We start from the raw sequence: 13227 nt of genomic DNA on the forward strand, positions 1-13227 counted from the left end.
AGATGGCTCGACCGATTTTCATAAACTTAGATTCAAATAAAGGTCTTATAGCCTCATACCATTTTCTTGAATTTCATTTGGATCCGACTTCCGGTTCGGAAATTACAATGAAATATGTGCAAATTTATGAAAAAATGCGATTCAATTTTCTCGGAAATTTCTTAACCGATTTTCACAAGCTACGAAGCAAATAAAAGGTCTTCAATTTCCTTAAAAAGTCCCCGAAAAGTTGATCCAGATCCAACTTTCGGTTCCGGTATTACAGTGCGATTAGAGAAAATTTTCAATTTCATGAGAATTTTTTTACAAGGGAGGGCTAAACGATGGGCTCATTTTTATAAAACTTACTGCTAAATTCATCAAGTTGGAAGATCTTGTTAGTTGGTGAATTTATAAAACTGTTTTGGGACTACTAGTCCCCGGTTTCCCCTTTTTGAAAGCATCGATAATAGTAAAGGAAAGCTCAAAAAACGGAACACACTTAGATTTCTTAGCAACGGTTAAACCGATTTTCACGAATCATGATTCAAATTAAAGCTCTCATTGTCTTTAAATATACTGTGAAATTTCATCCAGATCCAACTTCCGGTTACGAAATTATAGGACGATGAGTGTCAAATCATTCAAATCGCCATTCAAAATGACGATGCAAAACTGGTACGCGTCGATACGTGCGGTTTTGCTCCGTTCGCAGCATGCTTTGTTCAATTTCGTATAGCGTGCAGGGTTGCCACATTTGAATGTATATTTTTCCGGTCAAAAAATATAAATTTGTAAATCTTTTATTCAATTTGTTAGTGTTATTATAAAATATACGCACATAAATGGAGCGTCGCAGTTCACGCAAATTCACGTGGAAGAACATTTAATATTGTGTTCAAAACTCCATGACATGAAATTCGTTGAAATAAAAAAAAATACTGATAGCAACCGCCGCGACTTGAACCGAAAACCATTGGATCGCAAGTACGTTTGCTAATCGACTGAGCCACAGAAGCATACATCTGCTTGGTTAGTAAAAGGTGCATTGAAATTTATACAGTCGCACCTGCTAGCAGAATGCAAGTTACAGTCGAAACCAGTAAAATTCAAGCTATTCTAACATTAAGTCATTACAAATGAAATCTTCAGTCATTTGACAAATTAGGTTTTTATGAATTAAATCACCTGTAATATTCAAATTTTTTTGGTGCGTAGATTTACCTCAAAACTGATTTAATTTGTAGGCTATATTAGTTACTTACTAAGCGAACCGACTTCGGTTATACTGGTTCCAAATTCCCGGTTCCAGAAGTACCGGAAATAGTAGTCAAAAACTCTAAAAGATTTGCACTAACTGAGGATATTTCCTTTCGATATGCGAACAACAAATCCTAATAGGTCTTTAGAAAACTTTTAGAGCCATTAGAACGGCTGATTTTATGTAATGCTCTCCACCGTTGCTTTTTCACCAATGCAAATGACTGGCAGCTTTGACGTAATCGCTCTTGTCGGAAGCGAAACTAGCTTTGCAAACGACACAAAATACATCTGCTCGCAGTGGCGATAGAATCCAAACTGATCCAATTTTTGTTGAGAGGTTTGTTTTTACCTGATTTCGTTTGAAACTTTTTCATTAATGGGCGGTCCTAACGGCTATAAAAATAGCAACATATAGAATTTTAATTTCGATATTTCATTTCGGATTTGCATTTAATTCAATGAAACTATCCGGATGCTGTACGGGATTCATTCCTGCCTTTCAGAAGGACCAACTTGTGGAACTCACTACGATATTAAATACTGTTCGGAACATTCTCTCGAACAATTTGTTATACGGCAGCAGATATTTTGTTCTCTTCCTCAGAACGCGTTCTGATTGGCTGGTGTTGACATGGGTCAAATGTGATAGGTTTTTCAATAGTGTACTATTGAAATACTTCAATGCTTTTTCTTTACACGCTTAAGTTGAAAAATTTTGATTCTATTGGTAGTTAGATTATATAAATCCTTTCACAGATCACTGAGCTATAAGCTTTCAAAATACGAGAAAGGCAAACGCGCCTTATGAATTATCCTCTTTGATACTCGTTCTTACCAAACATTTCAAAAAAGTTTAATTTTGAATTATTTGATATTATGTCACACAACTGAATATTTTATCATAAAATTGTGATCATATTTCCGATGGCATGTAGCAAAAATTATGTTGATTCGTAAGATACAACAAGAGATATTCACGATCAAAAACTTATCACTCTCTCAGAGGGTAAATTTTGAAAAGGCGCCCCATAGTAAAGTAAGTCGTATTCACGACAAAAAATTCTCGACAGAATTTACTAGTGATATTTTTGGAAATATAAGTAATAGGAGAAAGACATCATTACATAACTAGGTGGATTAAAACAGGTTTTTACTATTCGTCAGATTATTATAACTCGTTGATTCTGCTCCGAATTAAGATAATAGGTTCGCTGAAAGTGTATTATCAACTTTCCTTACTTACCGTTCTGCTTGTTTTTATTTTATTTACAGTGTAAAATAACTCATAATAACTTTGCATCTGTAATTTTTTTTAAAGAAATTGTATTTGGAATGAATTTAGTGAACTGCGATGGAGCTCTCAATATATGAGCTTGTCATCTCGTATTGGTGCGGTGGAGTTTCGAATAATTTGTGAGAAAGAATCTTCAGCCCTCGTGTGTCGACTCTGTGTATCGATCCAACGAGGCTTTCACTGCTAGGTCAGTGAAAATAAAGTCTACAAACCAAAGCTAACTGGTGTTTGCTGCCTTTTTGTGTGCTTGCAAATAATATCGCAACGGGAATACTTTATTCTGATGGAAAAATTTTCCTAGCCATGCAGCGAATTCGTAATAACGATGTTGGTACCATCGATAATAGCGCCAGTTCTCATTTAGTGTTTCACATCTGTTACATCATCGCATAAAACAACAAAAACAAACGTATTGCATATCTGCCTTTTCCATTTATTTAAACTCATACGTCATTAACGTTATTATCTCGTCTCGAGTAAAGCCGAAACGTGGTTGTAGAAGCAAAACAAAACGTTGACTCGGTTAACATGTGCCGGAAACATCGCTGCAGTTGAAATTCTGCGATGTTATTCGTTGTTCTCTCTCTCTCGCCTGATCGGTTGACGAGCGAATCGTAGCCTAAATGGAGAGAATCCTCCGGAAGCGGTCTCTGCCGCCGCTCTCAAACAGAGCGCAATCAAAAAAGAAAATGCACTTTCCATGAGAGCGAATGCGAGTGATGTACCTGTCGTATAAAAGCTATCAGCAAGGACTTCAGTATAGTCAGTTGGTGTGTGGATCGTTGCATGGAAAGGATACAGCACTGCGAATCGAGTTCAAATGTGTGATCAAAGGTGATAGCTTTGATGCTGTTTTCTATGCGCAAAGTGCGTTACCGTACAACCTATGCCAATAGTGCTCAGTGATTGTGGAAGCGATTGTGTGTAAAATACTCAAATTTGGAAGAAACGAAATTTAAAAACCATTGCTGCGTTGAACGTTGTTGGTAGTATCTTGTTTTAGTTTTTCTTGCCGCGTTCGTTGCGCATTGGCTATTGATTTTTCCGGAACCAAGGTACCCCACATCCTTGGTATTTCGGAGTGTGAATAAAATATTTATGAATGGAGTAACGGTATCCAACGGCTAGAATGACGAAGTCGCTGTGTTTCCGCTGTTCGTGAACTGTTGTGAGTAATTTTCGTCCGCGTGAGATAAGCACATCTGCACAGGAACACAGCAGAAACGGTTCTTGTAATCAACTTGTGGAATAGATTCAGCTCATGTGTATCGTTCGTTCTTTTTTTTGCTACTTCCTGCACTAATCACTTATTTACAACGCGGTCACATTTACTTTGGACGAGTCAGTCGGGTACGTGCGTTTTATCGAGTGATATTTTTCCGACGTTGTACCATTCTCGTGTCGTTTATGTGCGAATCAACGATTATTTGCCCATAAATTTATCCGGTCGGATGTGCACATAAACAGCAACCAAACAAGAAAGTAGTGTCATTTGCGGACGACGGAAGTAAGCGTGCCTCACTGGAGGTTCGAGAAGCAAGTGTGAACCGTAAAATTGATCAATTTCTCACGACTGGAGTTCGAACGGATGCGGATATCCATTTGTTGCAAATTTGTTCGATGCAATTGATGTGAGTCGTAGTGCTAATAACAAATAACTTAATATCAGTTTATGCAATTGTTTGGCATCCTGTGGCGTCATTCCCGTTTGAAGTGCGTATCAAAGACCGTGTTATTTACGCACCAAAAAGGAAATATCGGAACTAGTAATGATCATAATTGAAAATTCATTGATCGCCGAGGAAGTTATTTTGAGGTAGGCTGCCAACTTCGACATCCTTTGTGTTTGCAAACCTGTGCAGTGGCGGATATTCGTGATTCAAGCAAGTGCTGCTCGGTAAAGTGAATGTAATTCAATTTGGTGTTCCGCTTCCTGTAAGGCAAAAGCAATACGGGAAAGTTTGCTTTTCATCCTTGCAGGCACGAACGAGGACTGCGGTACAGAAGCTACAGAAATTTTATGTATGTAATGGATAACCTTACAGCGAAACGAATATCCAGAAGCAGAATGAACAACATGATGAATTTATTATCGCAGCTGACCGTTGCACTCGGATTAATGTTGTTGACCGTTTCAAGCACCCTCGGAGGCCCCACCACGGCTTCGGTTAATAACATTAATCGAGAATCCACCGTAAATCTGGCGCGGTTGGAGGATAAATCAATCGTTGCCGGTTCGGATTTGTTCGACGGCGAAAGCGTGGCGCCGGTTCTGTCGCTGGAAGACCAAGTGCGAGTACTTACCAAACAGCTGAACACATTAACGAACCAGCGACTGGAGGATTACAAAATGCTCGAGGACAATTTGAAGAAATTTGTGCGTAAAAACTCGATTGAGCTGACGAATGCCGAGATTCGCGAGGAGCTTGATCATATGAGGTAAGTTCGTTTTTGAATTATTATATTTCCAGCACAAATTCAAGCACATCTTTCGGGGTTTGGTTTTGTGATACACTACTTGATTGTGTTCAAAGTCTTCGCGGGAGTCCTTCGGGATGTAGCATCATGCGGGTAGTAGCATAAAGTTTCTCGAAGAAGAACAATTTCTCTACGTTTGCATGACAAGATGAAGTTCATTGTATCGTTCAAAAAGCATTATGCTAATCTTCAAATGATTACCATCAGAAGACGAACTGCCCGTTCGTTGAAAAAGATGTTCTCCGGCTCCAGGAAAGATGTTAAGTAGGAAGCAACAAATTAAGCAGGTATTATCTTTCTTTGTACTGGAGCAGGGCTTTTCGGTATTATTATAGTTGCAAACATTCTTTTTTTTTTTGCGATGCTTTTAGGTATTCATTCTCAAAGGAACATGGATTTGTTATAGGTAGAGCCATGTTTATTAAAATGATACAAGATAAAAGACTTACAGTCTATGTTGATTGAAAGGCAGCTTTTGAATGAGTTGTTCATACGACTACGTTGATCCATGTTAGTGTGAATAACTTTTATTAATATATCATGGAAATATTAAAAAAATGTTATGAGTCACACCCAAACACTTCAGAACGGATTTACACAAGACAGCTCTCATTTAAGAAAAATGTAAGTGTATTCGAATTTATCCAACAAATATTCCAGAAATTCCAACTGGTTTGGAGAGGTACTAGGAGCTAGGAATCTGACGAACGTTTTAGATAGTATCCCGATCAACCGACTTTTTAACCGAGGCCGAATGTCATATACCATCCGATTCAGTGTGTTACATACGTATGTGTGTATGTATGTAACAAAACCTGTTTTAATCCACCTAGTAATGTAATGATGCCTTTCTCATATTATTTATAAAATCATAAATATTACTGTGGAATTCGCAAAAACTACTGTTCATTTAATAGATATAGGAAAGTTTGTTCGAACTCAATCTAACAAAATCTACAAATCCTGTTTGGCCATCTTGAAGAAAAGTGAGTGAGATCTTTTGTGCAGTTTTTGATTACTATTTTCAATTCTTCCGAAACCGGATTCAGATGACCGGAACAGCTGATTCGTTGGTTCGTTGGTTTCAGCGGCAAATATGATCACAAATTGGAACAGTTTCCGTCGATAATTTTCTAATACCACCCGCGCGCATGTTACTTAGACGATGGCCTTAAACCTAGACTTATTATCTCATGCTTTATTTCGATTGAACCAATTAAACGGAATCTAACAAACGAAGCGAATCTTTGTTTCTGGTACTTTCGCATATGTGAGTCAAGCTAAACAGCATGAATCAGCAGCTAAAACATGTAGTAGGATTATTGTTTTATTCAAAGGATATTTTATTCAGGCCTATTTAGGTATAAGCTTTACGTGGCCGATTGAGCTGAGTTTTTAGATAAAAAATTTTTTGTATTGGATCTCGTTGTCACCCTTTTTCTAGGGGGAGAGGAGCTTCCATTTACCTCCTGCGAGGATTGAGGGGCAGTTTGTTCGCGGTTCGTCTCATCATCCATTGCCGCATCGGTGGTATTGTTGTTGATTTTGTTGCTAGTTGCTGTAGATGCATCTTATTGTACATTGGTTGCAGTTGCTGGTTGGTTGGATGGTAAGTTGTTAATTGCAGCTGGTGTACTTTGTTCTATAGGGGTTACATTGGATGATTTCGTTGAAGGGGATGCTTCACTGTTGTTGGTGACTGTCATAGGTGTACTGGGGTTGCTTAGGGTTGGTGTGAAGGAAACACCGTTGTCCCTTGGTGTAGTCTCCTTGTCCAGTTTATCACATGGCTTACCGTAGTGAACAGCTTTTTGGCAATATTGACATGTGACCATCTGATTGTCATAGGTAACAAGTGATTTGCACGGGATTCTTGTATCCTGACGAAAAGTTACATAAGAAGGTATAGGCCTCCTCAAACGCATGCGTAACAAACGTACGCCATTTAGAATACTGGGGAAAAAATTCTTCCACTTTTCTTTTTCGATAGAAAGAATCTCTCCGTATTGGGACATAGTTTTGCGAATATAAGGATCGATGACGCTTGAGGGAAGATCATGCACACGCACTTCTATAGTACTATCTTCCATATATACTGGAATGTTGTACTTGATATTTTCATGCTCACATAATGCACAATATTATTGTCTTTAGCGAATTGAGTTGCATCCAATCCTTCTAGAACTTTATATAAACAACATTATTGGTCTTATTGCATTGAAGTAAATGCACACGTTTAATGTCAAGATGTATTTGCTTCTTAAGCAAACCTTCAAGTTCTCGTATCGAAGGTCGAATTTTGCACTGCCTGAAGTCAACAATATATGTATTCTTTCGTGTCGGCGGCAGCTTTTGTTCGTTTGATTCACTCATTTTCGAGGTCTATTGTTCACTACACAATACTGTACTTGGTTTATTCTGTCCCCAACGTAAGCGGCTTTGTTTTATCGACTGACTTGGATGAGATGTGAAAGCGAACTGTAGGATTATTGTTATTATTAAAATTGACATATCTACATCACCGGCACGATATTACTGCACTACCGGCTGCGAAAATTGTATTTACATCGCGAAGCTTGAAATTCCGATGTGTGGTTACTTTTTAAATTTCACTTCAATGCAGGGCCACTTTTACATTAGCTTCATTGACATTTTTTTTTATTCTTTCGGTCGCACTTAACATAATATATCATCATGTAGACCGCAGCACCGTCTATTACGAATATCACACACCAATAGCAGACAGCCGTAACCGTTTCTTTTTCCTCATAGCGTGTATGAGAAAGAACGATGCACGCATGGTTCGTGTTGTGTTTTCTTCTTCCATGTTACACGTACCGGTGTAGTACATATTGTCATTCTATATGGCGGTTTGAAAACTCATCGCCCTGTTACTGCGGAACCGGAAGTCGGATCCGGATGAAATTTCACAGTAGCTTTTGAGACAATGAGAAATCGAAGTGAGTTCTATTTTTGGAGTTTTTCTTCACTACTTTTGGTGCTTCCGTAACAGGAAAAGGGGGAATCAGTAGTGCCGAATTATGTTTATATGCCCACAAACTAACAAGTTCTGCAAACTAAAAGAATTTATCAGACAGTTTCAATTTTCTTGGGAACGACTTAAGCGATTTTCACAAACAAAGATTCAAATGAAAGGTGTTATAGTTTCCTAAAAAATTTCAAGAACATTTTATCCGGATCCGACTTTCGGTTCCGGAACTAAAGCATGATAAGTGTAGAATTCCCAATTTCATGAGTATTTTTTCACTAACGATGGTCAAAAACAGGTACAAACCCCACCTGTCTCTGACCATGTTCTAGAAATTTGTAGGAAACTATAAGACCTTTAATTTGAATCTTAGTGTGTAAAAATCGGTTAAGCCGTTTCAGAGAAAATTGAGGGCACATTTTTCTCTCATTTTCGCATACTACCCTATAACTCCGGAACCGGAAATCGGATCCAAATGAAATTCAATAGTACTCGCTTTTTCAGAGATGACTGAACCAATTTTCACAAAATTAGATTTAAATGAAAGGTCTTTAAGTCTTATAGCCTGTTATTGAATTTTTTTTAATCCGATTACAGGTTCCAAAATTTTAGGGATATATGAGAAAATTAGGTAAAATATGTGCACTCAATTCTTCTGGAAATGGCTTAAACGATTTTCACAAACTAAAATTCAAATAAATAGTCTTGAAATTATTTGAAATTTTTCAGAACATTTTATTCGGATTTATCTTCTGGTTTCGGAAATAGAGTGTGATAAGTAGAAAGTTTTCTGATTTCTTGAGTATTTTTGCACAAAAGATGGCAAAAACAAGTACAAATCCTATAAAACTAACTGATGAATTCTCCTAGTTTGAGAAACTTATTGGTTTGTGGGCATATAAACTTGATTCGGCACTAATAGTTCCCCTTTTCCGGTTCCAGAAGCACCGAAGGTAGTGAAGAAAAACTCCAAAAGTAGATCTCATTTCGATTTCTCAGCGATGCTTGAACCGATTTTCTCAAATCTTGATTTAAATTGAAGCTCATATTGTTTCAAAAGCATTGTTTGAAATCTCATCCGGATTTGACTTCTGGTTTACAGGGCGATCAGCGTCAAAGCTTTCAAACCGCCATATAAAATGACGGTACAAAACCAGTACGGACCAATGCAAACAGCGGGCATTGTTTGATTTCATACACGCTATAAAGAAAACGAAAACCAATACCTAAGCTGATTACTTACTCACTTTCCTCGTATATAGCGTAACCGATTTTCACAAACTTAGGCTCAAATTAAAGGTCTTATAATCCCATACAAAGCCTTAGAATTTCATCCGAATACAACTTTCGGTTCCGAAATCACGGGGTGAAGAGTGTTAAAATAGCATATAGCGTCACTTTAAGCGGCGAATCCAGAAACGAGAAAAAATTCTAAACTGGGCTTCAAATTATTCCAACCGTTAGTCATTGTTAGTAGATTGTTAGTACTTCCAGTTTCGGAACTACTGGGTTAAGCGTTCAAAATTTTATAGCGCCACCTAAAGCGACGATGTGAAAAAAGAAAAAGTTCTTGACTAGGCTCGAAACTGGTCCAGTTTGTAGGAATAACAGTTTTATAAACATAATTAATAAATAAAAGCATGATAAATTTACAAAAACCTGTTTCAATCCATCTAATGGTGTAATTATGCCGTTCTAATTATTGTTTATACACGAAATCAACGTAATATTTCTGAAGGTTAGTAATAATAAACCCTAGGGTTTCTGGATCCAGAAGCCGAGTATCTGTATAGGAGAGATTGGTTTGAGAAATTTCGAGCTTCTTTTGTGTTGCCAGTTGCATAGCGTTCACAAATTTTTCAAACTAATTACCCAGTAACTCTGGAACCGGAACTTCAACCCTGTGACTTTTACCAATACTTTATTCGTTGAATTACACATCAACTAACATGATTTGCATACTAGACAAAAAATTAACCAGGTTTGAAGAACTTACTCCTTCTAAATATTTTTAATTATGAAGGCGCTATTTTGAAACTGAAGCTTTTTTCATTTACTATAATCTGGAATAAAATTGAGCATTATTTTTCTTCCATTTTTGTTCTTTATCAACCATATATGACACTTGGCTCTCCGAACCTCAGTTTAAAAACCAATTGTCATAGTGATTACGAGATTACTCGGATTTAAATTATTTATTGTGTGAAGTCGCGTTTGCTAGCAAAAGTCTTGACAATTTGGCCCCACGCCATCCATTAGAGCGTGTACCGTCATATCCGGTACGCTTGCCTCATTTTTTATCCACCTTCTAAGCATTTGATTTACATCCTTAACTTTGTTTTAGATCTCTCTGCGATTCTGCTTGACCGCCCAATATATTTTGATTGGACTTTGATCAGAGCAGTTCGGTTCGGTTTTCGTTGTCATTCAGGCTTGTAAATATTCGATGCGGATTTAAACATTTGCTTCTACTTTTCTAGTCATCTTTTCCGGAGAAAAGCCCTGTTTTGGCGTTTGTTGAAGGTCAGGTTTAACGTATGTTTCATCAAACATCAAATAGCAACAGTATCTGGTCTTTTGATCTTCGTATAGAGCTTCCCAAAACGGGATTTGAAAACATTTTGCCGCCTTTATATGCATGTAAACCAGTTCTTCAAATTCTAATTTTTTTACCGTATCCTCACAAAACGCCGACTTTTTTTGGCATCATCACGTGTTGAAATATTGTTATAATACTCTTTCGGGTTTTATTCCTGCTCTGCGCTTGTGATAGAACGTCAATCCTTGTATATTTTTAGTACACTCAACCGTTAATTGCAGATTTTCAGTGCTTTTTTTTTCAAAGTTCCAAAAAGCAACTTACAAAAGATTTTCAATGCTGATGTAAAGGGTGATTTTTAAAGGTTATAGGATTTGATTTGAAAAACAAACAAAACTATTTTAATCCATCTAGTGATGTAATGATTCCTTTCTCATATTACTTATGTTTTCAAAAACATCACAAAAAGACTCTGTCAAGATTTTTTTTTCAAACTTGAATAAAGTCAAAAACTTTCTTCGGTATAAACTACCATCACCTTCTCAATTTGTAAACAGTTATGTCAACTTAATATAAATTTAAATATGGCAACCCTGCACGCTATACAAAATCGAACAAAGCACACTGTATGCTAGGCGGGTGCGTTTTCTTCTTCTTCCGTATCAGCACGTACCAATGCGTACCGATTTTGCATCATTTTGTATGACAGTTTGAAAGTTTTGATACTCATTGCCCTATAATTTCGGAACCGGAAGTTGGATCTGGATGAAATTGCACAGTATTACTTAAGACACTGAGAGCTATAATTTGAATCATGGTTTGTGAAAATCGATAAAACTGTTACTGAGAAATTGAAGTGAGTTCCGTTTTTGGTGATTTTCTTCACTATTACCGATGCTATATATATATATATATATATATATATATATATATATATATATATATATATATATATATATATATATATATATATATATATATATATATATATATATATATATATATATATATATATATATATATATATATATATATATATATATATATATATATATATATATATATATATATATAGATGAATTTACCAGTAAGTATACCAGTATAAAAATATGCACCTCGTTTCGTCATCACTGATAAAAAAAATGAAATTGAAAATTTTCACTAATCGCACTGTAATACCGGAACCAGCAGTCGGATCTGGATCAACTTTTCGGGGACTTTTTAAAAAATTTCAAGAACTTTTATTTTCATCTTATTTTGTAAAAATCGGTTGACTACTTTCTGAGAAAATTTAATGCGAATTTCCTTATAGATTTGCACATATTGCATTGTGATTCCGGAACCGGAAGTCGGACAAAGATAAAATTCAATATCTATCTATGACACCATAAGACCTATCATTTGAATATAATTTTATGAAAATCTATCACGCCATCTCTGAGAAAAGTGATTGATCCCCCTGTAATTCCAGAACCGGAAGTCGGATCAGGATAAAATTCAATAGCGACCTATGGGACCGAAAGACCTTTCATTTTAATCTGAGTTTGAGAAAATCGGTTCTGCCATCTCTGAGAGAATCGAGTGACATTATTTATCACATACACACATACATACAGACATTTGCTCAGTTCGTCGAGCTGAGTTGAATGGTATATGACATGCGGCCCTCCAGTCCTTCGTTCAAAAGTCAGTTTTCACAGTTATTGTATAACCTTTTTATATGAGAAAGGCAAAACACTAAAAATTTAAGAAAATTGGTTAAATCTTTATTTGAACCGATTCAATATAATTTAACGTTTTAAAATGATTTCAGATGGCCCATGCGCAAGGTTCAATTTTTGCATACTCTCTCTAATATATCGGCCGGCATTTTACGAATAATGCCACCGGAACATAATCTACACCATCTTCCTCTAACTTTGCCAAGGCCTATTCATGATTAAATTATAGAACAAGTTTGACAATGACACTAGACACGATGCTCGCGTGGTCTGTCAAAAACAGTGTTGCCTAAAAGATACCATTTACTCCATTTGACTCATTTCTACCTTGGCCACGACAGACTACACAATAAAACAATTCACAGGATGTGAATAATACACCTCAAAGATGAACATTTGATTAAATTCTGTCAATGGATCTTGGGTTCTTCGTAAGAACCTCTCTATATAACTTCCGCTCTCTAGATTTAGCCATTCTAAAGCGCTTTCATTTCAGTTTCCTGTTTTGCTGCTGATTTACTGGCACGACAAGGACAATAGCTTTTCCAAAGACGGATAACCTTTAGACAGTGCATTTGTAAGAACCAAATATTATGGTAACATCGTCAGAAAACAGTTCTGGGATTATTATAATTGTCCTAAATACCGTTCAACGCGGTTACCGATTGTAAGTTTCAGTATGACGTGTTATGGTGATTTTTTCGAACAACATTTTTCCATTCGCAGAAACGTTTGGAGGCAATGAATATGGTAGATGTTGCTAAATTCACCGATTCCAAAATTTTTTAACCAGAAAATGGTAAATTTTTGACTTCTATTTCTTACAATTATCTCAAATAACATAATAATGAAGCGTTACAAAATTACTCGCCGGTTTTAGAAAAGAGTACCCCAGCTACTAGGAGCGGTGAAAAGAAATGAGCAATGTGTCCACATATTAAGTAAAGTAATCCCTACTATCTTT

The 13227-nt window shown here is 36.5% G+C and overlaps 1 protein-coding gene across 1 annotated transcript in view; it reads left to right on the plus strand.

Annotated features, from left to right (window-relative positions):
- Positions 1 to 3313: 3313 nt before the first annotated feature.
- LOC131433705 (protein scabrous) overlaps positions 3314 to 13227 on the plus strand; it is a 130205-nt gene continuing 120291 nt past the window's right edge. Inside the window, exon 1 of the mRNA XM_058600245.1 lies at positions 3314 to 4975. Within this exon, the coding sequence (XP_058456228.1) occupies positions 4557 to 4975 (419 nt within the window). The 5' untranslated portion in view covers positions 3314 to 4556. The remainder of the gene's footprint in view (positions 4976 to 13227) is intronic.

The sequence above is a fragment of the Malaya genurostris genome, chromosome 3, assembly GCF_030247185.1.
Source record: "Malaya genurostris strain Urasoe2022 chromosome 3, Malgen_1.1, whole genome shotgun sequence".
NCBI classification, from domain to species: Eukaryota; Metazoa; Arthropoda; class Insecta; order Diptera; family Culicidae; genus Malaya; species Malaya genurostris.